The following is a 24,973-nucleotide window of genomic DNA, read 5'->3' on the forward strand; positions in this document are numbered from 1 at the left end:
CTGGCAAAGGAGAATGAAACGTTCACCGTGACTGACCACAGAGGCTCGGGAGCAGGGGCGGGCAGGGTGTGTTGGGTCCCTCCCTGCTGGGGAGGAACGTGACAGACCCCCGGCGCGGGCGAGGGGAGGGCCCCTGAGTGCATTTGCCCCCCAGTCAGACCGGCCTGCTCCCTGCGGGAATGCCGGGGGGCTGGGCAGCCTTTCAGCCCCTGGAGGGCCTGTTCTCCGGGTGGAAGGCGGGGAGGGACGACCAGTAGGGTGAGAAAGTAGACCCACAAAGCCCATGCATGGGGACAAGGGACGGTCAGAACCCAGGTCCCAGGGTGGTCTTAGACCCTGCTCGACGGTGTTTGAACGCTGAAAGATGCCCCGGAAGGTTGGACGCAGAGGCATACGAAGTAAATGAGAAGAAAGCTGGGTTGCGAGCTCTGGCGTTTCAGGGTGAAACCTGGGAATCCACGTGCGGATGTCAGCGCGGGACAGTGGAGGCTCAGAGTTCCCAGGACGGAGGCTGGAGCAGCGGGAAAGAGACCGTGCCAGCTGGGGAGGCTGATGAGTTCTTAAAAACCCAATAAATAGGTCAGGCAGACAGGCCACGGGCCACGAGAGAACTCTAGGAAGCTTCAGCGCACGGGGGGCACAGTCACGCTCACAGTCGTGTGTTCCTGCTGGTCCGCGCGCAGAACTCACGTCTGTGTGTGGTGGGCGTCGCCGTCACACGTGGGGACGCGCTGCAAAACCAGGTTCCTGTGGAGAGGAGGAAGGAAGGAACTAGCAAGACCGATGAGTTCTTTAAACAGAGAAGACACAGGAGGGATTAACACAGACATGCCAGAGGGAGACGCAAACACGCTAAGAGTGACCGTGTACTAGGAACCTGGGATTTGTTTTAAAATGGTGAGGTTTGAGGGAAAATACGAAATGCCAGGATTGGTGTTGGTAGAAATAAAAAAACAAAAAAACCTGAACAAACCAATAGCAAGTAAATGGAAATAGGAAGGGGAGCCCGTCACCCCCTGGGGAGGGCCCGAGGCTCCGGCTGGTGTGGGTGGGTGTGCCTCAGTTTCCAGACATGGTGAGTTGTTCCCGAATGTGTAGAAAGAGGAAAAGCAGCTCACCTCGTTTGGTGAGGCCGGTAGAACCTGGCTCTGAAACCAGGGGGGCCGTACAAGGAGATACAGACGGGTGAGGCCCTCGCAGAAATCCTTATCCTCGGTACTAGTCACCCAAATACGTACTTTGTAAGGACGGATTTTGGGGGGGGGCACACGCGAGCAGGAGGGATGGAGGGCGGGGAGAAGGCCAAGCAGACTCCCCGCTGAGCTCAGAGCCCGACTCGGGGTCCATCTCGTCACCCTGAGGGCACAACCTGAGCCAGAATCGAGTCGGATGTTTAAACCGAGCCCCCCAGGCGCCACTCAAACGTGTTTTAAAAAATACCAACTTGGCCCAGTGGGGATCGCACGTGACTCAAATGCCCGGACGCTCGAACGTCACAAAACGCGTTGACGTGTTTGGGGAGACGAGAAGTTGGAGGGCGGTCTGACGGAAGCGGCTGGAGCATTCTGTGGAATTCAGCATCTCTTCGGGGTGTAAAGTCTTGGAGGACAGGGTGGGTACACACAGAGCTTAGTTGATGATGGTCGCGCACCAAGATCCTCTCACGAGTCTGGTGCAGAAACCAGGGGCTCAAGGCTCCGTGAGACAAGGCGTGCGGGCCGGCCGCGCCAGCCCCCATACCCCCCTGCTCCCCTGGGCCCGGCCATCTCCTGCCTGCGCTGTCCACCTCCCTGGCGCTGACCCAGGAGCTCCCACCTCTGTCCTGCCCCTGGGAGAACGTGGTCTAGGAGATGGGACCCCGCTTGCTCCGTGCTGGGCCCCCCGGGATGGATGGGGCCCGGGTAGGGCCCTGTAAACGCTGTGGGAAGAGCAAACAGCTTCCCCGGGAGGGAGACGATGCCAGCAGGTGTCCCGCCCCCGCCCCCCGCGCCCCCCCCAGCAGAGCTCCCCAAGCCCCACTGGGTGAGAGCTCGAAACTGGGATGTGAGGCTGTGGGGAAGAGAGCCCTGCCCGGGGGCCCGCAGACGCGTGAGCAGGACTAGGGCGAGCGGGCTGGAAAGCGCGGCCGTCCCAGGAAGCGCGCAGAACCCGGGAAGGTTGACAGGGGCAGCAGGGGCTGTGACCAACCCGGAAACCGCACCGGGACGACGTCCTTCAACACGGCAGCGAGACCGCCCGTGCCCGCGGTTTATCAGGCAAAAGGACACACAAAGCCCTGAACCCTGCCAGGGGCGGAGGGCCCCCGATCTGGTGTGACCCCAGACCCGAGCACGCCCTGCAAGGGGTGGACAGGTGACAGGTGACGGCCGGGAGAAGGGGGTAGGGGTGTCTAACCCGGGCCGGGGCTGATCTCAGGACAGGCCGCGGTAACCAAGGGTGACGATGCAGTGTTCACGGACACCCAGGGGCCCTGATGGTCCGGATGGAGACACCGACCTGCACGCCTAAGGGGCAAGGGTCAGTGGGTCTGGGGGCTCTCCTGGCGTGGGCATGGGGAGCCCCAGGCACTGCTGGGGTGCCACTGTGGGCACCAGGGGGCACTGTATGTCTTTAGGGCCTGGGCCCACCAGCCACCCGGGCCCTCAAGGGAAGAGGGTCCTCCCTGCAGAAAGGCCCCAGAATGTTCTGGAGTGGTTCTAGCGGCAAGTGGGTGGTCTGGGTGTCTGGTGGGTCAGCATGGTGTCTGTCCCCACCCGGGGTGGCTGACGCCCTAGGAAGCCCTGATGGGCGCACCCCGCAGTGGGCAGAGGCCCTTGGGGCCTGTTTCCCGGCCTGCAACAAACGGGGCTGTGCAGCGGGCGGGGGGCAGGGGCTGGGCTGGAGCCTCTGGAGACCCTGCCCAGCCCAGCAGGTGTGGCAGGGTCTCCCCAGGACGCCCTGGTGTCTGGGGGCCGTGGGGGATGAAGGGGGTTGGAGGGATCCTTTAAGGCCTTAAGACCAGCTCTGCTGGAAGACAAGTCCGAGCGGGCTCTGCCTGGGAAGGGCCGGGGTCCGGGCTGGCCTGCTCGGCCCCCAGTAAGGGACCCCAGGCTGAGCAGAGGCCCTCAGGGGCTGTCGAGTGGGCGTTGGCGCAGGGGGGAAGCCCTGGCTTTCCTCTTTCACGGTCTGCCAGCCTGGGCTCCTCCAGACGGAAGCAGAGGGGCCCTGTGCTTCCTGATCCCTTTGAAGGGTGTCTGTCCTGCGCTGGACGGCTCTGCCCTCCCTGGGGGGACCCAGCACCCCAAGCATCCCGGGTTCTCTCTCCCCCTGGCTGAGCATTCTTCCTGCTTGCCCGGGAGGGGTGGGGAGAGGGGGCATCAGCCACTCTGCAGACGGAGGACCCAAGACTGTGTCCGGCCGCAGGTCAGGACATTAAGGGCGTGGCGCCCAGGGCCGTCCAAATCCGCCGGCTCCATCCACTGAACACGCCCCAGCCGGCAGACGGCTGTAGGCAGGGGGTCGGCGGTGAGAGCCAGCAGACGGATCACCCCGCTCCTGCCAGGCACACACGCCCGCACAGACGCCGCCGCTGCGCGCCCGGGCCCTGTCCTGGCGGCCCCCTTGCCCCCAGCCAGGCTCTGGGAAAGGAGCTGGGAGGTGACCCACCCCTCAGGTGGGCGAGTCTAGTCCCAGCCGGGACAGGGAGTGGGAGGAGCTCCCGGGGCCGCCTCCAGAGAAGCCCTGCCCCGCCGCCCGCCCTGAAACCTGACCTGTCCCATCCCCCTTCGTGCGGAGTCCCCGCCCAGGACGGCCAGCGCGGCGGGGCTCTGACCTCCGCGCCGCCCTTCCGACTGCCTGAGGCCAGGGACGTCCCCTCCGAGGTCCCTGGGAGGCGCTGCCCACCCCCAGCCCCACCCCTGGTGCCGAATTCCTTCTCCTCCCGGATTCCGCCGGCCGGGCTCAGCGCAGCTCCGCCGCCTCCGCACTCGGGCCTCCCACCGGCTCAGTGGGCTCCCGGAGGCCCTGCCCGGCGGCGGAGAGGGCCGGGTCCCAGCACCCACGGCCCGCGGCACATGGGGAGCCACACTCCCGGCTTCAGACCGGGCAGATCCTCCTAATGCCGGGAGCCGCCACCGCAGAGACAGCCCTGCCCCCGCTGGGGGGCCCTGAACCGGCACAGACCAATCGCAGGGCTGGCGGGACGACCCAGCCTTCCTGCCTGGCCTAGCAGCCCGGACCCCAGGCCAGCCTGCCCTCCCCACCTGCACGTGCACGGCCGCGGGAGCAGACGGGATGAGGGAGGTGGGGCCTGGGTCCCCAGACCCACTGCCCAGGCTGAGCCCTGCAGGGGAGCGTGTGGGGATGGGGGTCAGGAGTCCCTGGTCTTGCCCCGCACCCTTCATGTGGACAGTCAGGCAGAGACCACAGAGGAGCAGGGGGAACCTCGAACAAGGGGTCCTCCTGAGGCCCCAGGACCCACCACAGGCGCCACACCTGGGAGCCAGGCCAGGCCCGCGGCACCTTGGGGCTTCCGCCCGGACTCATCGGCGTCCTCCTGGGCAGATTGCCAGAGAGATGCAGGTGTTGAAGAAATACTTTAATGTCTGAAAACCTGAGCATCTCTGCACTGTCCCCGCAGGGTCACCTCCCTCCAGCAGGATCTCCTCTTCAAGACTGGGGCCGCCTGGACACCCAGGCCGTCTGTCCCACGCGAGGACAATGGAGGGAGCTGAGCCCACGTCGGGCGCAGCCACGGGGCGCTGGGGGAAGGGCGGGGCTCCTTCCTGGGGCTCTGCTGGGGGTGGGGGGGGTCAGGCTGCGGTGGCCCGAGCACTGGCTGGGAGGATGGTGACCTTCCTCCCTGGAAGAATCTGGATCCAGCATGGGGCCTCGTGGAGACCCAGAGACCCCTCCATTTCCTGGGACAAGCCCCTCCCCCCCCAGGAGCCAGGTCGCTGCTGGAGCCGTCTGGAAGCAGAGCCTGGCCACGGTGTGGTGCGGAGCGGCAAGTGGGCTACACGTCCGTTTCCACCCGCAGCCGCTCCATCCGGCGCACGTTGCCCTCCACGGCCACGCGGCTGGTGATGTATCGGGCAAAGTCTTCGGGGAACCAGCCCGTCTCCCCATCCCTCAGCCGCTCGCCGTAGACCCAGCCTGAACACAGATGTGGGGCAGGTGAGGGCAGGGGCTGGGTTCTGGGAGACGCCAGGGCCAGGCCTCCCACAGAGCAGAGCACCCCCGCTCCCCTGCTCCTCCGGCAGGGCCTGGCCCCGTGTCCCGGGCCCCGGGTCCTCCAGCCACTGCTCCGCCTGGACCCTGGCGTCAGCGGCTGAGCGCGTCCCGGCCAGCTTCGGGGCCCCCAGGAGGAGCACAGCCACCCTCCTCCCGCTGCGGACACAGCACCACAGAGAAGCTGGTTCTGATCCTGTAACTCAGGGACCTTTGAAGAGGCCCTGGAGGGAGGGGCTGAAGGGCCTCGGATCGGGCCAGGCCCACCGTGAGCAGGTGCAGAAGCCGCGTCTGGGGGCCTGGCTCAGGGCCAGCTGCCCACACCTGGCGAGCTCCGGACCCTCGTGGGGGCTCACTCTGGGGTCCACCCCACCTCCATCTGGCCACCACCCAGGCACAGCTGCGCCGCGCTCACCGTCCTCCTGCTCCAGGACCAGGACCACGTCGGCCTGCTGCAGCGTGATCTCGTCGGCCTGCTTGGCCAAGTAGGCCTTGGTGATCTCCACCTGGGGCAGGTCTGCGGGGGCAGGAGGGAGCAGGTGTCAGCGACAAAGCTGCCCCAGGAGGGCCAGGGCCAGGGGCTCTGCTGCCCCAGGTCGGGCAGGGCTCCCCCTCCTAACACATCCCTCGCGGCCCGGTCTCGGAGGGGCCTGGGGGGCTCTGGACACACGGCTGCTTCCCTCCAGAGGCCGCAGGACAGGCTGCTCCTGCTTTCAGAGCCAAAGCACCAGCGCCAGCAGAGGGGGACCCGGCTTCTAAAGGGCAGGGCTGGAGCCAGCGGGACAGGTCGAGGGACACGGTGACCTTGGTCAGCTCCAGTCCCTGAGCGCAGGGCAGCCTTCTCTCCCCGCACAGAACGGGAAGGCCCTGGGACAGAGCCAGGTGCAGAGAGGCACCCATGCGTACGCGGCTCTGGGGTCCCTCACCTGGGCGGCTCACCCTGGGGGCAGGCAGTGGCAGGGACAGAGAGCTGGTCAGCGCCTCTTAACTCCACGCCAACCGCCTGCCCAGGCCCGGGAACGGGGCTGGGAGCTCAGTGGAGCAGGCGCTTACCTCCTTTGTCGGTGGGGCCCTGCCCCTGCCTCTCCCTGTGCGTGAGCGCCGTGATCCACCGGGCCCGGTCACTCCTGCAGTTGGAGAGGCGATGCGTGAGGCCCGCCTGGGGACCTCTGGCTTCACACGTCCCGCCCCCAGTGCGGCACCGTGGAGAGATGGGGGTCGCACGGCCAGGGGTTCCTTGAGCGTGCCCCCAAAAGCCCTCAAGGTGTGATGGGCAGTGGCCACGAAGGTTCACGCTGCCTGGGCGCCCTCTCCTGACCCCCACAAACCACCGAGGGGCCGTGTGGGGGAAGTCACCGTAGGAGCAGGCAGCCTCATCCCCACAGCCTGGGCCACCCCGTCTACCGGCGCTGGGCCCCAAGCCCACTGTCCCGTGCCAGTTTAAGGCTTTAACCCTTCCACCTCAGCTTCCCATCTGGAGGGAGCATGGAGACCAAGCCAGCCCCGTCCCTTCCTCCCTCATCTGCTGAGTGCCCGTGGTGCTGGCATCTCCGTGTGCTGCGTACGCCCCCTTCCAGACGGTTCTGACCTCACTACCCCCCACCCCACTGCCGGCACCTGGGCTCCGACCCTGCCTGGTTCTCAGCAGAGGCCTCCTGCCTCAGGGCCTTTGCACAGCCGTGCCTCTGCCAGGCTCCCCTCCCCCCATGGCGTTGCGCCAGTCAGGCTGCCCCTGCCGGGTGCTCCCTTCCCTGCCTTGCCTTCCTGCTTCGTTAGTGCCCCCGGACACGCCCAACAGTCCAGCTGCTCGTCTGGCTGGCGTGTTCCCCTCCCAGGTGTGTGAACTCTGGGAGGACGAGGCTGCCCTGGCCTCCGACGCAGGGCTGAGCTCATGGCAGGCGCCCGAGCACTCGACGGCACGAGCCCCTGCTCCCGGGAGCCCTCCCCTCACTCACGCAGAGTCCGAGGACAGCAGGATCTTCTCCTGGCGGCCCTCGCTGTTGTGCAGCAGGGTCACCCGGAAGGGGTGTGGCACCGAGGAGCAGCGGTTACCGCCGCCACCCAGCAGGCTGGGGTCAGAGGGCTCCATCTTCTGAACCCGGATGTGGTCCACCTGGGCGTAGTCCTGAACCATGAAGCTGTCCTCGCTACGGGAAGACAGGCGGGCGGCCAGCTGCAGCAGGGGGCCTTTGGGCAGCCTGGGGCCCCTACCCGGCTTGGGGGCACACAGTCAGAGGGATGCGCCTGAGAACCACCCCCCAGAAAACATGGGCCGTGTGCTCTCTCGTCTGGGCCGGCACACCCCGGTCTGCGGGCCGTGAGAGGCGCCTGGCCACCCCACACTTCGGGGGATGCAGGCCGCTGCCAAGGACGGGCCAGGCTGGGCGGGGGACCCCAACTCTGAGGTCAGAGGACGCTCAGGCGGCTGCCCCACCTCCCTGGGCCCGATCGCTGGGCCACACAGCCCGGCACCATGGCGGCTCACCTCTTCTTCTTGGTGACCACCAGAACGTCGTTGAACAGAAACAGGTAGCACGTGGGCCGGCTGGCCAGTTTCCGGAAAAGCCCGGTTTCTTCTACCACAAAAAGCTCCCCACGCTTCAGCAGCCAGCGGGAGGCGGAGATCAGCGGGAGGGACTGGAAGGCAGAGCCGGAGAGGCGCTCGGCAGCTGGGGCGGGGGCCAGGACGCCGGGGGTCCCTGCCTCCAAGGACCGGGGACCGGCCTCCCGGGCTGGACCGAGGAAGGCGGGGCGATGTGGCCTCGCCTCACACAAAGGGTTATTCAGTTGGGCGACAGGCACAAATGGGACAGCTGCTCTGTGCCAGGTCCCGGCCCCGACCCCGCCCAGCAGCCCGGGCAGGCCCGTCCTGCCTCCGGCCAGGCCCCGGGGTCCTCCTAGCACCTGCTGAGCATCTCTCCAGAGTGGGCAGCAAAAGCCACTGTGGGGAAGCATCCACGCACCTCACACCCTTCTCCAGGCCTCTGTGCCCTGCCTCCACCGCGCGCGGGCCTCCTGTCCTGCCCACAGCACCCGCTGCCCCCAAGCTCCGGCCTTCCAGGCAGCCCCCGAAGGTCACCAGCCCAGTGGGCCGGAGGGCAGTCGAGGCCAGGCCCAGAGAGCCGCCTCCAGGCCAACTCGTGCGGAGCGCCTCCCGTGCGGAGTGTCTGCTCGTCACCCGCCCCCGCAGCTGCTGCCCACAGAGGCAGGAGGCCCGTGGCCTGGGACGCGGCAGGGCCTTGCTCGGTGGGGACAACGGTTTGGGCCCCACCTGCTCGGGCGGGCCTGCAGGATGTCTAGGCCCCTCCCCAGAACCGAGAGAGGCCCACGACCGCAACCAGGCCTGACCCCCCAGTCCTTTACCCCATTCTCCGCGCTGTGGAGAGCCCTGGCCCGGGGCAAGCCCTCCGGCCCACGCCGCCGCCCGCCCCTCCTCAAGCAGCCGCCCCCAGACAGCCCTGGGTGCGGGAGCACAGGCCAGAGACCCGTAAGCCCACCTGGCCCCAGGCAGGAAGACTCCCACCAGGGGACTGGGAGCCACAGGGGACACTCTGGTGGGAAACTGAGGCCCTGAGCGGCTGAGGCAGGGGCCGGGGCTGGGAGCCCCTGAGGCGGGCAGCCGGCTGAGGCGGGGAGGCGGCGCCTACCTTGACCCGGCCGAAGTCCAGCTGGGTGTGCAGCGTGTACATCTGCTCCGTACGCTCCATCTTGTGGGCGCCCTCGTTACAGCGCTTCACCAGCTGCGGGGGCCGGAGGGCAGGCGCTGCTGGGGGCTGTGGCCCGGCCGCCCCGCCGCCCACGGCACCCCAGCCCACTCCCGGGCCGTCCTCGCTGCCGCCCCACGACGGGCTCCCCGATCACACGCAAGCCCCTCTCCCTCTGGGCCTCGGTTTCCCCATCAGCACCGTGAAGAGCCCGAGACAGACGGTGCGGAAGTCCGCCCTGCCCTCAGGGTCCCCAGCACTGGGAGGGAAGGGACAGACCTCGGCGTGGTCCAGGTGCCCGCACCTCTCCCCCCGGACGCCCCTCACCTTGCTGATAGCCTTGAGCGCGCGGCTGGCGGCCTTGTACCTCTCGGGATGGCCTTGACTCTTGAGGCAGAGAGTCTGCAGAGCGGACCCCGCGTGTCAGGCACCACGTACCCTCCTGCGCTCCAGGCTTCAGGCCTGCGTGGGGCAGAGCCCCCCCCCCCACGAACAGCAGACCCAGGTGGGGGCCCCCAGAAGGCTCCTGCCAGGTCAGGCTGGCAGGCGGGACCCTGGAGAGGGCACCTGCCCAGGACCCCAGCCCTTCCTTCCTCGGCTGTCTTGGGCCGGTCTGGGGAAGCCCCCACAAGGACTGTGGAGGGTCTGACATCCCCATCGGTCCAGACCGACAGTCCTCCAGGCACAGCCCACGCGCGCCTCTGGGGGCTTGGCGGGCTCCCGCCGTGTCTCCCATCTGCCGCATGCGCGGGACGCACGCCTGCCTGTGTGCACGTAGGACACGGGCACCTGCGTGCACGCCTCTCACACCCCCGCCCCTCGGGCCCACGAGCAGCATCTCAGAGGCCTGAGGCCCTGCAGGGAGCTCCTGGGAGCGTCCCACTCACGTCCGTCAGGAGGGGCAGCCGGGTCACCCTCTGCATGGGGAGGATCAGGAAGGAGATCATGGGGAGACCGCCGCACGCGGGGCGCTTCTCGATCTCCTTCAGGGCCTCGTGGAAGGCGGCGTTGCTGGTCCTGCGACAGGGAACGTTCCCTCAGCTGCGGCAGCGGGCCAGGTGCCGCCGGCAGACGCGAGCAGGACGTCCGCGAGCAGGACGGTGCCGCCGGGCCGGGGCGCCGGAGCGGCCCCGCGGCCCAGGGAGCCCGCGCTCACGTCAGCTTCTGCAGGGCGCGCTGCTGGTAGACCTCGTTGGAGCAGTAGGCCACGTAGGGGTGGAAGTGTCTCTCGGCGTGCTCCTCCAGGATGTCGCTGATGTCCTCCACACACACCTGCGCCTTGTGCCGCTGCTCCAGCGCCTCGAAGAACCTAACCGGGCGAGAGCGCGGTGGAGGCCAGCCGTCCCCCGGCACGGCACACGCACGTAGGGGCAGGAACCCGGCAGGTGCGTGGGGGACCCGCCGCCCGGGAACCCCAGCACACCGGCCGCTGAAGCCTGAATTAACCGGGCCGACCCGGGGCCCGTCTTGTTGGACTCTGGCTCCGTAGACACCACGGGCTGCGGACCGGCAGGATGGGGAGGCCGCCGCTCTGATGTGAGTCCTCGGACTTGGGTCAGACCCGCCGGCGCCCTGGTGCCCTCTGCCAGCTCGGTGTGAGGCCGGGTACTCGGGGCGGGCTCCCCAGTGGTGGCCACCAGGTCCCGCTTCCTCCTGGGGTCCCCTTCTGAGATCACCCTTGACCAGAGATCAGGAGGACAAGACCGGGCGGGAAGGAAGTCCCAGGCTCCCAACACCGCAGGCACCACGGGGCCTGCCATCAGCCCCATGCAGCACCCAGGATGGGGACACCACCTGCCGGAGGGGAGGATGGGCAGCCCCGCCCCTGCGAGACAGGGGTCGTGCTTCGGTTACCCTCGGGGGCGTCAGGGCGCGTGTCAGGGAGGGTGAACAAGGCCCTGGCTTTGAGGATGGGGGGGTCCCTCAGACCCTGCTCGCTGGGCCCTGCCTGACCCTTCGTCCTGGGGGGCACCATGCGTCCATGGGGGGGTGCACTCTGAGAGCCCCAGCTCCCAGGCAGCCCAGGCAGACGGGGACAGGAACGGACAAGGACCCTGCCCCCTCACGGAGGGCACGGGAGGCCCCAGCTGCCCAGCTGTAGGGCCACGCCGGTCAGCGCCTCCCCCAGCCATTCCAAGGGCTTTGAGAATGTTCTGGGAAAGGTAGCCATCAGCCGCTGACCCAAGATAACTGAGTTCCAGGGAGGCCACTGTGACCGGCTCGGAGCTGCCAGGACCCAGCTGGAGCAGGAGGCCGGACGGTCGTACCCCGGGACAATGACGGCCAGCCAGAGGCCCTGGGGAGCTCAGCACACACAGGACAGCTGGTCCGTGGTGGGTCCGGGCCCTCTGCTGTGCCCAGGGACATGGAGCAAAGGGTCGGAGCTGGTGGAGGGCAGCCACCTATCCCAGACCCCCGTGGAGTCAACGGCTGCAAGGTTCCCCACGCTGCTCTGCGGCCCGACCCGTCTCCAGGGACAAGTCAGCAGTCCTCCCCCCGCACGGCCCTGAAACTCCGAGGGGGCCACAGGCAGCAGGTGCGCTGGGACGCAGGGAACCGGTCTGATGCTGGTGTGAACAAGCCAGGGCTGCGCCACCCTCTCCCCTGCCCCCACCCCAGTCTGCCAGGGGCCCCGGACCCACCTCCTCGGGTTAGGCAGAGAGCTGAGGCAAGAGGGGAGGTGTCCCGGGGTCTCCTGGGGCCCGGGCTGTGCGTGGGAGTAGGCGCGCACACACTCACAGACACACCCCTGCACAAGCACAGAGACGCGCACACGCAGGCCCCTGCAGGCCCGCGGCAGCTCGCCTGGCTCCTCCTCCACCGCCGGATGCTGTAACCGGAGCCCCGGGCCAGCACCGGACACCATCGGCACAACAGGACCCGAGGCCCCAACTCGAGGCCCCTCCTGCCTGCTCCCTCCCGTGGCCACTTCAGGGCTTGGTGCTCAGCCTCCCGCACGGGACGTCCCGGCGTGGGGGGTGGGGGGGGGCGGGTGCGTGTAAGGCGCCCGTTATCCAGCAGGTGCTGTACAGTCTGACCTCTGAGGGACGGGGCGCCGGGGCGGGGTGCTCAGCCTGTCACGGAGCCCAGCGCTGGGTGGCCTCGGGTCCCCGTGTTCCCTCCCAGCCCCCAGCGGGTCCCGACCTCCCACCCGCGGTCCCAGACCCAGGCTGTCCCGAGGCCCCAACACCGTCGTGCTGCCCCGGGTCGGCGGGCACCCTCGCGGGCGGGCGCACGGCCGGGCCTCACCTCTGACTGGCGCTGAGGACGTCTAGGATGTTGGAGAAGAGGTGGTGGTGTTCGGTCTGGGTCATGGTCGCCCGCAGCTCCCGGGACTGCAGGAACTCGGCCACCAGGATGCCCAGGCTGTGCTGGTACGAGAACTCCGACGTGAGGATCTCAAAGATGGCCTGGCGGGGACGAGAGCGCTGCTGGGGCCACTGTGCGCCTCGGGGCCAGGGTGCGGGGCAGGCTCGGACTAGACGTCAGCAGCAGGTTAGAGGGGTACATCTCATGCCCTCGGCTCAGCCTCTTGTGAGCTGTGACGCCGGCAAGGACCCCCACGTGCGTCCAAGAAGGGGTGATGGAAACCCCGCCCCCACCCAAGCCAAGGCCATGCGCCATCATCCCAGTGTCCGGCCAGGAGGCGGGAGGCATCGCCGTGGCCGTCGTCCTGTCCCGTGTGCTGTGTGGCCTGCACCAAGTGCTGGGCACAGGGCTGGACGCCCCGCCCAGCCCCTCACCTCCTGCCGCTTGCGTTCCTCAGCAGACAGCTCGTCCAGGAGGCCGGACTCCACCACCTGAGGAGGGCACGGGCCTGGGAGTCACGGGTTGGGCCCAGCCTCCCCTCCAAAGAGCCCGGTGGCCACCGAGGAAGAGAGCTGGGCATCCAGAGGGAGCGGCTGGTACACACCACTGGGGCGAGGAGGGGCCTTTGTCCCGCAGAGCCGGCCTGGGGCCGAGAGGCGTGCTGGGGATGGGACCACAACTCGGACACATGGGCCCAGGTGAGTCTGCGCCCTGCCCATGAGATCTGGGCACACGGTCCAGCTCTCCATGCCCTCAGGCCCCGGGGCCCCAGGCCGATAAGCACCCGCCTCCTTGACCAGCCCAGAGTCTGGGCTCCGAGCCCCCGAGCTCAGGTGGCGCCCTGAATCTCCGGAGGCGTGTCCTGACCCCGCCCCGACCCAGGAGACCCCACGCCTGCAGCTGCCCTCCCTGCCCACGGGCTCCAGGGCAGCTCTGTCCCCGGGCCCTCAGGGATGGGTCAAGAGTGTGGCTGTCCTCCTGGGGTAGTGGGGTTCCTCCCCGCACACCTGTCGGGACACCAGGGCCTCCGTCCCAGCCAAGCTCTTCCCGGGGCCCCCGCGGCCCTGCGGGGCAGGGACCCATGTGATTCAGGCGTGGAAGGTGAGGGGGCAGCGCGACAGGGGCATGTGGCTCTCTTGAAGCCGAGGCCCGGCCCTCTCCCTTCCCCTGTGGTCTCGGACTGCTCGGACCCTCTGGCACTCTCCTGGGGGCAGGCCCCTCGGAAGGGCTCCCTTGGCCCACAGTTCCGGCAGATCAGTCCAAGTAGGGAGAGGGCGAGGGGCTCACGGGCGGGAGGCTTGTCAGGCGAGCGCCGCCGATGGCATGTGGTCCTCATGGACCTCCCCCGTGGGACCCAAACCCATGGAGCCCTCGGGGCAGGGCAGCCTGGAGGACAGCAGGAAGGGAGCTCCCCACTGCAAGCTGGGCCCAGAAGGTACTTTTGGAAGGCTTGTCCCCACACCGGAGGGACCCAGGCTGGCTTCGAGGGGCCAACCGCCCAAGGGTTTGGGCTCAGGACCTCAACCCTCCGTCCGGGTCCTACCTCTGGGAGCTGGCTCCAGGTGACCTGGGCAGGCCGGTAGCTTTTGACTACGATGGGGGCGTCCGCCTTTCCCGTCCCATCGGGGCCGGAGGGTTCATCGAGCAAGTCATCGTCGGACTCGTGGCTGGTGTTCAGGCCCCGTTCCCGGATCTCCTGGTAGAACCCGGGGTCTGGGGAGAGGGGCTGTGTCACCTGCAGGCCGGGGGGCTCTGGGCGGGCGTGGGAACCTGGGAACCCGCAGGCTGAGTCTTCCCGGGGGGGCCCTGACAGTGTCAGGCGGTGTAGGGACCCCCAAAGCAGGCTCCCCTCGGGCTGGCTGGCTCCCATGGCTGCGCTGGGCCCCGCACTGGGGTGGCGTCCCCGTGCAGAATGTGGCACCTTCAGACTGAAACTGAGCCGACAAATCCCAGCCCCGGGGGGCCGCCTTGGGTGGGGGCTGTTCCCAGGCCGGCCGAGCACACCGGGCGCTGGCTTCCCGGAGCCCAGCCCCCGGAGGGGCAGTCCCCGCTCTCCCGCTCTGCAGCAGCCCCACGGCGGCGACGGGCTGGCCCCGGATCAGGGCTACCCCCACACCCCTCCTTCCCATCCCACCTCTGAGATCCGCTCACCACGGCTCCTCTCCCTGGGGCAGAAGGCTTGGCTCCGTCCGCCCCCCACCCCCAGGCCCACGGCTGTCTAGAGGCTGGGGGCTGGCAGGGAGGGAGGGCCCTTCCTGGCCGGGTCCCTGCGCCCTAAGCCCCTCCCAGCCCCTGGGTGCTGCATCCCGACGGCGCAGACCGCTTCCCCACCTGCTGGGGGTTCTGTTGGCGTCCCACCCCTTGGCAGGCTGCACACACTGCTCTGGGCCCCCCTGAGCCCCGACACCAGGCTCCCTGCGCACTGTGAAGCGTACAGGCACACAGCGTGGGTGTCTACGCCCACGGCCAGCGCCCTCGGGATGGCCTTGGTCCCACCGGTCACTACAGGCTGGGCACATGCATGGTTGACAAACGTCCCCTGGGTGAGAGCAGACGCTGTCTGTCCCCTGCCCTCGGAACACTTCAAAAGGGAGCACGAGGGAACGTTCTAGACCCAACAGAATGGCACAGACGAGCCACCGGGACCTCCCGTCCCTGGAGAAGCCCCTCTCGGCATGTTCTCCCCGCAGCGCCCCAGCCTCCCCCACCCCCCAGCGGCCCCAGAGAGACCAGCCTCCCTGTGCCAGCCTGGCCTACGGTGGCTTCCTGATGTCACCTCCCTCGGCCACACTCACCGTCCTTGAAGGAGCCCTTGTGCGCCCGCTTCCGCCCCAGCGTCCTCTGTGCAAACAGGAGAGACACAGATGCGCCAGCGGTCAGCGGCGAGGGGAGGCCGGTGTGCGTCGGCTCTGAGCCCTCTACCCCTGGGGGCCCAAGGACCTCTTGGCGCCTGGCGTGCAGCCTGTTCAACAGCGGGGCTCTGCCAGGCGCCCAGAAGATGCTCCAGAAATGTGGAGGGAAGCCAGGCCACCAGGCAGAGGCCAGGGTGGGTAGGACGGGGTGGAATGGGGTCTCCGGGCAGGCAGGGCAGGTTGGCTGGGAGCCAGGCAGATCCAGGAGGTCTGCCTGGAGGAGATAGCGGGACTGAATGAATCAAGAGCCGGTGCTCAGGCAGGTGGGGTATTCCACGTGGGTGTGCAGGGAAGCCCACACGAGGCTGGATGGGTCCGGCTGGAGGGGGCTGAGGCGGCCCAGGGCTGCGAGCTGGGGCCCCACACAGGGCCTCACGCGGTCTGGGACCTGGGGCGGCAGGAAGCGCAGAGTCTGTCTCCCAGCGTGGGTGTGGGGTCCCAGCAGCTGCTGGCAGGGCTGCAAAGGCAAGCGGGGGTTCTCGGGGAGCCCCACCGTGGCCCCGCCAGCGGCCTGCTCAGAGCCCACCTCCTTGGCCGGGCACGGTGCTTTCCTGAGCGGGAAGCCGTGCCGGCTCCAGGAAAGGGAGAGCTGGTGTCTGGGACGAGTTGGGGCCTGACAACTCCCTTTGCTGGGCTGGGAGGTGCCGTGCTGCGGCCACACCCGGCTCCCCCGTCCTGTGCTCCCCCAGTGCCCCTCCTGCCTCCAGGCCCCTGCCCCTCCTTCACACCTCGGCTCTAACCCTTCCTCCTCGGGACCCTCTCCCCACCCCCGCCCCTGCCCTGAGCAACCGGGGAGCCAGCCCCTCCTCGGTGCTCCATCGGCCCCCAGACCTGAGCACCCCTGACCCCTCACTGCCCTGGGAACTCCCTGGGGCCCTGCCTCCAGATCCCCCCTGGGGACCCCAGCTCCGGCCGCAGGAGAACTCGGGAAACGTCGGTTGCGCCCTTGGCCCAGCAGCGAGCTGGCAGCGGGCCTGGTCCCAGGCTGCGGGCTGCTGGGTTCCTGAGGCAGTTTCCGGGGCCTGGGCAGCTCAGGGAGGCAGGCAGAGGCCATGCCCCACCTTCAAGGCCACGGGCATCTTTCAGCGGAGGACAGCGGCCAAGGTGCATCCGAGGGCCCCCTCTGCACACTGGCTTGCCGGCACTGACGGCTGGGCTTGGCTGCTCCCCGGGCTGGGGCCACCGCTCCCAGTCCCGGCGCATTTCTGGCAGAGGCGGCCGCAGGAACAACTCTGGGCACACAGACCCCGAGCAAGGGTGCCCTTCCCACTGGCCCTGGGCCAGCCCGCTCTCTCGAGAACACCGGAGCACAAGGGTGTCGGGCAGGGGAAGGAGGGCGGGCGGGCAGAGAGGGCGTCGGACTTATCCTGAGCCCCCCGCAGGGGCCCCTCGGGCAGACGGACCCGGGCCAGGGGCCACTCGGAAGCCCTCCCTGCAGCTCGTCCCGCAGACAGCCCGGCTCCCCTTGGGGCTCAGAGAGAGGGGCTGTTCCCTCTCACGGTGGCTGAGAGTGGGGACCCTGGAGCCTGGGGGCCTGGGGAAAGCCCCCGACCTTTCTGAGCCTCAGCTGCCCCATCTGTAAAATGGGGATGTCACACTGAGCTCACAATCTGCTCACCGTGCGCGACTGGGGTGAACCAGGTCAGGGGTGTGCACGCAGTAGGCGCTTCCTGGGCCCCTGCTGCACCAGTAGGTGAGGCCCTGTCTGCAAGCTCCCGAGGCCCCTCGAAGCACGGCCCCTGCCCCAGTGTCCAGGCGGATGGGCCCCTACCTTATTCTTGGCCGGACACCGAACAGGAGGTGGGCTGGGCTCCTCGGCCAGAGCTTGGAGCTTGGGGCTGAGCTGGATGGGGGTCCTCTCCCCGCCCGGCGCCCCCAGGCCCTGCATGGCCGCCCGGTAGGATCGGTTCCTCAGGTTCCGTCTGAGCGCTCCCTCGGGGCCCGTGTCCAAGTCCATGTCGTCCAGGGAGAAGCTGGGGGCAGAGACGAGCCGGGGGTCCCTCCGGGCAGCTTCCTTGCTGAGCACGGCTGCCGCAAAGCTCTGGTGGCGGGCTGGGGTCTTGGCCTTGCTGGACACGGCCAGGCTTCTGGGGATCAGCTGCTGAGTGCCCATCTTGAGGGCCGCGGGGCTCTGTGTGCTCAGGACAATGGTCCGTGGCTCCTCGTCCTTAGTGGACAGAGGTGGGGGCACCGAGGTGTCCACCTGGAAGGCGGCATTGTCCCTGACCTGCAGGGAGTCCCGGACCATGGGCAGCCCGGGTGCCGGGTTCCCCTTGGCATCGAGCCGCAGCTCGGAGTGGAAGCGGTATTCCAGCAGCTTCTCTTCCAAGGAGCTGTCCGAGTGTCGCTGGGACATGCTCAGTGGCCGCCGTGTCCTGGGGCGAAAGCGCAGGGGTGAGGGCGGTCAGGGCACGCACAACGGTAACGCGTCTGGGGGGTCTTCTGACGCCCGCTTCAGACGGCACGGAACACGACCCCAGCCTCCGCCGCACCCCCAAGCTCTGGAGCAGCAGAGCCAGGCTGCGCCGCGCTGGGTTGGGGTACGACCTCACCCCACCCCCCAAACACCCCGGCTGTCCTCACTCGGTGTGCAAATGGAGAAACCAGGAGCCAGCCCTGGGATGGGGGACAGGTATGGGTCACCAGGCTCTGAACCCAGGCCTGTCTGATTTCAGACCCTTCTCTTCGAGGCCCGGTGTTGCGATTCCACCATGGCCGGTGTCTCCCAGCCTTCCCACACGTCCAGGGACACACTCGGCATTTTCCCCCATCGATGAACTCAGAACAGGCGAACTCAGAATGGGGCCAACAATCCCTTTCTCCAGAGCCTGGCCGGGCACGGTCACCGCGCGTGCGAGGACACAGAGGGGAGGGAGGTGCGGGCAGAGCCCGAGCCCCAGCCTGCTCTCCCTGCGTCCCTCGGATGCCCATCCCCCCGGCGCCCTGAGCCCCCAGCTGTGCGGAGCCAGCGTGGACAGGCCCACCGCCACCTCCCCACTCGGGGCCGGGCAGAGACAACGCTTCCTTTCAATTTCAAGACAAGCAAGCGGCACGACTCCCTGCAGACACACGGCTTGCACGCGTTGGGAGGACCAGCGAGGCTGGGAGCCCATTTCTCGGATGGAAGAATCATGTCTCCACATCACCAGCCCAGGTGGCCCAGGCTGGACGCAGTTTCGCTGCCCTGGGCCGTGTGCCCTGCAGCCCTGGGCCGGGAGGCAGGCCCACTGTCTCTCACAGCCCTGGGAGAGTGAGAGTGTCTCCTCCTCTCTCCTACCCTGGGAGTGTGCTGCCAGAGGGGCGGAGCCTCTGGAGTCCAGGGACCCCCTAGGAGGTCCCCATCCAGGCCTACCCCCAACACTCGCCGCCCAGCCTTGCACCGGCCGCGTCCCCTGGAAAGTTCCAGGCCTCGGCTCCAGAATCCGTCTGCGGGGGGCGTCCGGGATCTGGAGGGGTCGGCACCACAACATAGTTGGCGTCCCGGCCAGAGGCCAGGCTCCCCGCACCCCCACTCCCGGTGCACACGCTCTCTGCTGAAACCATCCCAGAGAGGGTGTGCGGCCGAGCCTCCCGGTGACAGGGAGGAGATGCCCCTGGAGCTCCAGCCACCCCCATGACCGGAGGACACGGCCCACGCATTCCTGGGGACATTCTGAGTCACAGCAGCTAGGGTGGGGGTGCCATCCAGGCTCACCCACCCCGTAACTTCGTCTGCATCGAGCTGGGCCGGGCCGGAACGGGGTTTCTGGCAGACATCGCTGTCTGGGGTCCGAGCAAAGTGCACCCACGCAGGTAGGGAGCCCGAAGCTGCAGGCGTCTGCCAGGCCGCCCTGCCCCCGCTGGCCCCCAGCCGTCCTTCCTCTCCCTCGCCCCCACCCGAGGCCCAGGCTTGGGACTTCTTGCCCTCGTCCTCTCGGCCTGGACCCTGGACCCCAGACCCTGGACCCAGCCGGGGGCATGGCCTCTCCCAGCGTAGGGCAAAGTCTGCTCTGGGGCCCGAGGTGCTCCCACAGGAACCTGTCGGGCGAGCCAGCGCCGGGTGTGACCTCCGTTCCCAGCACGGTGGCCGCACCCACAGGCCTGGGCTGCCACCAGTCCAGGGACCAGGCCTGCAGCAGAGCGGGCGCTGTCTGGGGCTCTGCAAGGCCTCGGGACCAGAGCCAGCTCTGGGGAGCCACTGCCCCCACGGGCACCCCCGTCTCCTTCCTCCGCACGTTCGGGTTCCTGCAAGTTCCTGGACACGGGTCCAACACTCGGGCACCAAGACAGGCGTCGCCTCCTCCGCTGCCCTGACCCCCGCCCCCGTCCCCCACCCCAGGCCCCACAGCCGGTCCCTGATTCCTGCTCCTCGGAGAACTCCCAGGAGGAAGGCCGGCATCGGCCCCCTCCCCCGGCTGCGTGGACGGGACTCCAGCCCCGTGGGTCGTACCTGTGGGTCAGCTCAGCTGGCTCCCCAGCAGGAGCGGACGCCGCCTGCCTCCCTCGTTAATCATTCCCTCTTGTTGGCCCGACTTTTCCTCCTGCTCCTCCCCCCCCACCCCAGGCATTCCTCGCCCCTGCCTCGTCGCCTTGACCGTATGCTCTGCGCACGCAGTCTGTGCATCGGCTCCGTGTCTTCCCAGGCGTCCACCCCAGTCCTCTGCTGGGGTCCCGCATCTATCCCAGGCTCCAAGGTGGCCTCACACACGGGAGACCTTTGTCTCCGGCTGGTAACGGGCTGAGATCAGAGCCCGAGGGAGAGGATTTCTTCCAGAACAGGAGGTCTCTTTTCTGGTCTAGGGTCCTGCTGCCGGCGAGACGTCTGACGCGTCCGACCTCGCCTGCCCAGATTGTGGCCTGAGGTCCCCGCGGCCCACTTTACTGGGGAGTTCTGGTGCTCCGGCAGACAGCCCCAGGTTCACCCGAGCCACGGGCTTGTGCCCCCTTCCAACCCCGTCCTCGGTCTAGCAGGTCCGGGCGTCTGCTGGGGACATTCCGTCCACGCTTCCTCCCCGTGCTTTCTCCAGCTCCTCTTTCGGGGGCAGCCTGGGGTGGGCACTCAGGCCCCTGGCGTCACCTCTGCACCCTGCTCTCTCCCGGCCCGTGCTCTCACCCCTCTGCCCTCCCGGGGGCGGGCCCAGCCTTTCCACCACACCTGCCCCGCTGCTGGCCCCGTCCTGCGAGCGCCCGCTCGCGTTCTAGGACGCTTACGGCTCCTCTTTGGCCTTGGCCCGTCCATGCTCTGGGCCTGTCACACCATCGCGGGCACCAGGCTGTCCTCAAACGCCCCGCAGTCCTGCTTGGCTGTTTGCTCGGACTACAGAGCCCACTGGCCTCGCGTCGGGAGGCTGGTGTGTGGGGGCGCACGCACACATGTGAGCACAGCGGCCCCGCAGGCTTCCGGGCCCCCCACTGTCCCGGCCTCTGCGGCCGGCGGCCTCTGCAGAGTGGCCGTCCCAGTGTCCTCGCTGCTGCTGGCCTTCGCCTGGTGTCCTGGGGCCAGTGCGAGGGAGGGGCCAGGGCACAGACTCTCCTCTCCGCTGCCTCCAGGCAAATGCCGGCCATGCTGTCTGGGCAAGAGTGTCGCCAAAAGGGAGGCCGGATGCTCCGACCTCTTGGGTCCCAGGGGTGGGGCCGCCCCCCGGCACAGGGGGCCCCGCAAACTCCTCCAGGGAGGCCCAGGGCGGTGAGGGCTGCGTGCTGCGCATCTGACTCCCCGAAGGGTCTGTGGGTCCTTTGGGAGCAGGGACAGTCACTGTCCCCAGGGTGGGCTCAGTCCCCAAACTGATGAGTGAACGCTGGCCATCAGGGTACTTGCTCTGCCCTGGGCCCTTGCCCTCGGGCTGCGTCCTCCCCAAGAGGCCCTGGGGTTCCGTGCACGGACTTAGCTTCCAGCCACCAGAAACCGCCAGGGATGCATCACGGAGCTTCCGGATCCATCCATGCCACCACTGGGTGACTTCAGGGTGACTTCCTGCTGTTCCTGCTCCAGGGAGCTGGGGAGGCCGGTCCCCCACTGGGTCCCTGTAACCCATGGCGCAGAGTCTCCCTCCGTGGCACGTGCAGGGCAGGAAAGGGGCACTTGCCGTGTGGGACTCAGGAACGGCAGCAGGTGGGGTGGGGGGAGGACCCGACTCGGGGGAGCTGGGCCGAAGGGGCACTCAGCACCGTCCTCGCTGTGGTGTGGCCTGGCCCCGCCCGGTGGGGCCCCTCACGGCCCAGTTCCCTCCGCTGCCTCATTTTTCCCAACAGGTGGGCTTCCTGGGACTCGGGCGGGCTCCGTGCTGTCTCCCCTCACTTGCAGATGGACCAGCGGCTCTGCCCACAACCACACCCCCAGCCAGCAGGACCCACACCACTTCCCCCGTGGGGCCTCCGTCCCCTCTGCCCTGGCCTCTAGGTCCGGCTGACCCCACCCTGCCTGGTGAGGCTCAGCCTCTCCAGCACCATCTGCCCAGCAACTCTGGTCCTTGCTCAGGCTGACTCGAGCCACAATGATGGGTTTGTGCTTGGGTAATTCTGCCAAGCTCGAGCCTCAGGGTCACACGGAATTTGCGGGCAGAATTTGGCATTTTAAGTCGCAGCGCATGGCAGACGGTGCCATCTGCAAGACGGCTGGGGGCGGCTCAAGACTCAGCTGGGGCAGCCCCCCCCCACACTTGGCATCGCCCAGAGACATTCTTGGAGGTCGAAGCCCTGGGTGTGTAGGTGGAGACCATGGGCTCCCCACCCCAGGGAACGTTCTGGAGCAAATGTCTGCAGCGCCAACATGGAGAGCCTGGCGTCACTGACCAGAGGGACCTTGCTCACGGTGGGGGTCAGGGAGACCCACCCAGCCGCCAGCAGCCTCGCACCCGGCCTGGCAGCAGGGAGGGACCGTGCTGTGCCCCACCCCCCGCCGCCCCTGCCACCCCCGGGGCAGGAGCCTCCTGTGGCCTCTTGCTCTGAGGCTTCCAGGTGCGGGGAAGCGGGGAACAGTCCCAGAGAAGCCCACCTCCCAGGTCAGCCTGCAGTGCTCCCCCCGCAACCACAGGCTCACCCACGGCTCGCCGGCTCCCGTCTCTCGGTCCAGAAGTCCCATAAACTTGACCCCTGTCCCACACTGGGCTGACATGCATGGTGTTCCCCCAAGAAGCCCCAGAGCCCTGAGTCCGACAGGTCGCCTGACCCGGTGAGCAGCAGGTGTCTTCCAAATGCTTTCCTGCCCGCTGTGCCTGTAGTTCGTCATGCCCTTCCTTCTGGAAGGTGGTATGTTCCCCGACATGTGAGGAGAGCAGGTGGGGTCAGGCTGCCGGTTAGCAGAGAGAGGGCGGCGATGGGCCGGCGGGCGAGCAGGGAGCCCTGCTGGAAATAGAGACGCCCCTACACACGGGGCCGCCTGCGCACGTAGCTGTGGCCACCAACCATCTGGAAACCGAAACTAAAATTCTGGGTGCCAGACAGGCGGTGCCCGTCGAATCAAACACACAGACCAGCGACCCCAGCAGGCCGCTCGGCTGCCCCCCTCGCCTCCTCCAGCACAGTGCAGAGCCGTCCCTGTTGGGTCGGAGCCCAGCCCTGGGAGCCAGAGCCCCGCCGGCACAGGTGTCCCCCGCAGACGTCCCCGAGTGGGGAGGGGCCCTGTGCTCGGCTCACTCCCTCTTCCTCCCCAGGCGGCTTCTGTCCAAGTGACTGAAGACCTCACTTCTGGGAACCCCAAGACCCTGCCTCCTGCCGCTCTCTCCCTGCAGGACTCAGGGAGAGACTTGGGGAGAGGCTCTGTCCTGCGGTCCGCGGGCCTCGCCAGGAGAGTGTCCAGACTGCGGGCTCAGGTGCGCTGACTCAGTGCCCTCCCTGCGGGCACCCGACTCCTCCCCTTCCACACAGGAGGACACTGTGGCCCGGGGGCTTATGTCACTCGCCTGAGTTCACACGGACCCAGAATTTGAACCCAGGGGCCGCCACACCCCTAAACACTAGGCTGGGGGCATGTGGGGTCGGACTCCGCAGGTGCCCCCTGAGCCCCCACAAACACAGAACGGGGGCAGACTGTTCACCTCCAGGACCCAGGGAGAGTCGGGGCTCCTGGGCTCCAGGTCTGGTGCCGGTGTCCCCCCCGCCACCCCCGTGGCCAGTGCTGGGCTGAGGCCCCACCCGAGCTCAGAAGGGATTCTTGCCTCCCAGAGGCAGAGACGAGGCCCGTGGGCAGTAAGAGGGGCCCCGGCCCTCAGGAGCGGCCCCACACTCCTCCGTCCTTCCTCCCCTGCCCGCTGAGAGCGCAGGACCGCGGCCGCCCAGGCCCCCACGCACCGCCGGGGGAGGCGGCAGCGGAGCGCGGGTCTTCGCCTGGGGCCGCTGACGGAGGCCAAGCTGGTCGGCAGCAGATTCTCCAGGGTTTGGGGGTTTGGGGGAGGGTGCTTCGTGCGCCCCGCCCGCCCCCATTTCCAAAGGTCCGGGGACTCCCCGCGGCTCCGCCGTCCACGCAGGGGAGAAGCGTCCCCTCGGGGTGCCGACGCGCGCCCGGGCCGGGAGAGGCGGGGGCGGCGGCAGGACGCCGAGGCCGTGGGCCGGGGTCCGCGCCGGGGTCCGTCCGGGGCCGCCGGGGCGCAGGGGCCGCGCCGCGAAGTTCCGCCGACGGACGCGGCGCCGGGCGGGGCGGGGCCGCGCAAGGGAGCGAAGGCGCCCGGGGTCACCGGCTCCCCGGTCCCCAGCTCGCCCCCCCCCCCCGTCCCCAGCTCGCCCCCGCCCCCCCCCGTCCCCAGCTCGCCCCCGCCCCCCCCCCGTCCCCAGCTCGCCCCCGCCCCCCCCCCCCCCGTCCCCAGCTCGCCCCCGCCCCCCCGTCCCCAGGCTCACCCCCGCCCCCCCCCCCGTCCCCAGCTCGCCCCCGCCCCCCCCCCCCCGTCCCCAGCTCGCCCCCGCCCCCCCGTCCCCAGGCTCACCTGCGCCCCGGCGCGGAGGACGTGGCGGCGGCCGGCCTGGCTCCGGGCTGCGCGCCCCGGCGGGGAGGCCGATCGGGCGGGGTCGCAGCCGCCGCGGGGTCGCTCCCAGGCCCCGCCCCCCACTTCCTGCGCGGCCCCGGGAGGCGCGGGCGCGGGCGGGCGGGCCAGGTGGGCGCCCGGGTGGGCGGGGACGGCGGCGGGGACGGCGGTGGCGCCCCGGGCACCTGGCCCTGCAGCCTGCGTCAGGGCCGCACCTGGCGCTCACGTGACCCGCTGGCCCGGCGGCCGCACCCCCGCAGGCCGCCGCGTCCGCCCTCCCCGGTGGCTGCCGGTCGGTCGCCCGCGGGTTTGGGGCGAGGGGCGGCCGGCTGGGACCCCGAATCCGCTCCCACTCTCCTTCCGGGCCTGGCTAGGCTGCCTCCTCCTCCGGGAAGCCCTCTGGGAAGCTGACTGGCTCGGCAGGGAAACCTGATCTTGGCGAGGCAGAAGAGGCCCCAAGCTCTGGCCCCAGAAGGCGGCCCAGCAGGGCGCAGAACGCTCGCGCTGCCTTTACGGTGTGGCTGTGGATGTGAAATGTGGGGGTCCGGGAGCGGCCCGTCAAGAAAGAATTCTTGAAGCCTCTTGGGGGCAAAGGGGGTGCTTTTATGAAGGCAGGGGGACAGGACGCGGGGGCAGAAGGAGCTGCACCGGGGTCCCCAGGAGGAGCTGGGAGGGGTCGGGGAGAGCAAGTCTCTCAGGAATTTGGAAGCAAGGGAAGCAAGCCCCCGAGGAGGGGCCAGCTGAGGTCAGGAAAAGGTCATTTCCCGAAATCAGAGGGAGGCAAACCCTAAGAGACTCTTAACTCTAGGGAAAACACAGGCTGCTGGAGGGTGGGGGCGGGGGATGGGGCCGTGGGGGATGGGATGAGCCCTGGGTGCCCCTCTGGCTGCTGCATCACTGACCT

The 24,973-nt window shown here is 68.8% G+C and overlaps 1 protein-coding gene across 5 annotated transcripts; it reads right to left on the reverse strand.

The window, feature by feature from the left end:
- Positions 1–4,561: 4,561 nt before the first annotated feature.
- ARHGEF16 (Rho guanine nucleotide exchange factor 16) lies at positions 4,562–24,284 on the reverse strand. Of its 5 annotated transcripts, none has more exons than XM_046005911.1 (15): positions 24,031–24,281; positions 16,905–17,508; positions 15,017–15,062; positions 13,765–13,934; positions 12,656–12,712; positions 12,162–12,322; positions 10,069–10,221; positions 9,800–9,929; positions 9,240–9,314; positions 8,856–8,948; positions 7,694–7,845; positions 7,164–7,355; positions 6,262–6,335; positions 5,624–5,725; positions 4,562–5,133 (listed from the first exon to the last, which is right to left on the reverse strand). In XM_046005911.1, exons 2-15 carry the CDS (start codon positions 17,487–17,489, stop codon positions 4,994–4,996), a joined length of 2,130 nt encoding a protein of 709 aa, XP_045861867.1. In that variant the 5' UTR covers positions 17,490–17,508; positions 24,031–24,281; the 3' UTR covers positions 4,562–4,993. The 5 variants fall into 5 exon arrangements, with proteins under 5 accessions (XP_045861867.1, XP_045861893.1, XP_045861877.1 ...); XM_046005937.1 differs by lacking the exon at positions 24,031–24,281 and adding an exon at positions 19,563–19,670; XM_046005921.1 differs by lacking the exon at positions 24,031–24,281 and adding an exon at positions 19,341–19,493.
- Between the last annotated feature and the right edge of the window lie 689 nt (positions 24,285–24,973).

Source organism: Meles meles, chromosome 1, assembly GCF_922984935.1.
Source record: "Meles meles chromosome 1, mMelMel3.1 paternal haplotype, whole genome shotgun sequence".
Taxonomy (NCBI): Eukaryota; Metazoa; Chordata; class Mammalia; order Carnivora; family Mustelidae; genus Meles; species Meles meles.

Coding starts and splice junctions, on each gene's coding strand:
- ARHGEF16 (XM_046005911.1), bottom strand. CDS start 17,489: ATGTCCCAGCGACACTCGGACAGCTCCTTGGAAGAGAAGCTGCTGGAA. Junction 12,323..12,655: donor AGGAACGCAAGCGGCAGGAG/GTGAGGGGCTGG, acceptor CGTCCCCGCCAG/GCCATCTTTGAGATCCTCAC. Junction 6,336..7,163: donor CTGCTGTCCTCGGACTCTGC/GTGAGTGAGGGG, acceptor CTCCAACTGCAG/GAGTGACCGGGCCCGGTGGA.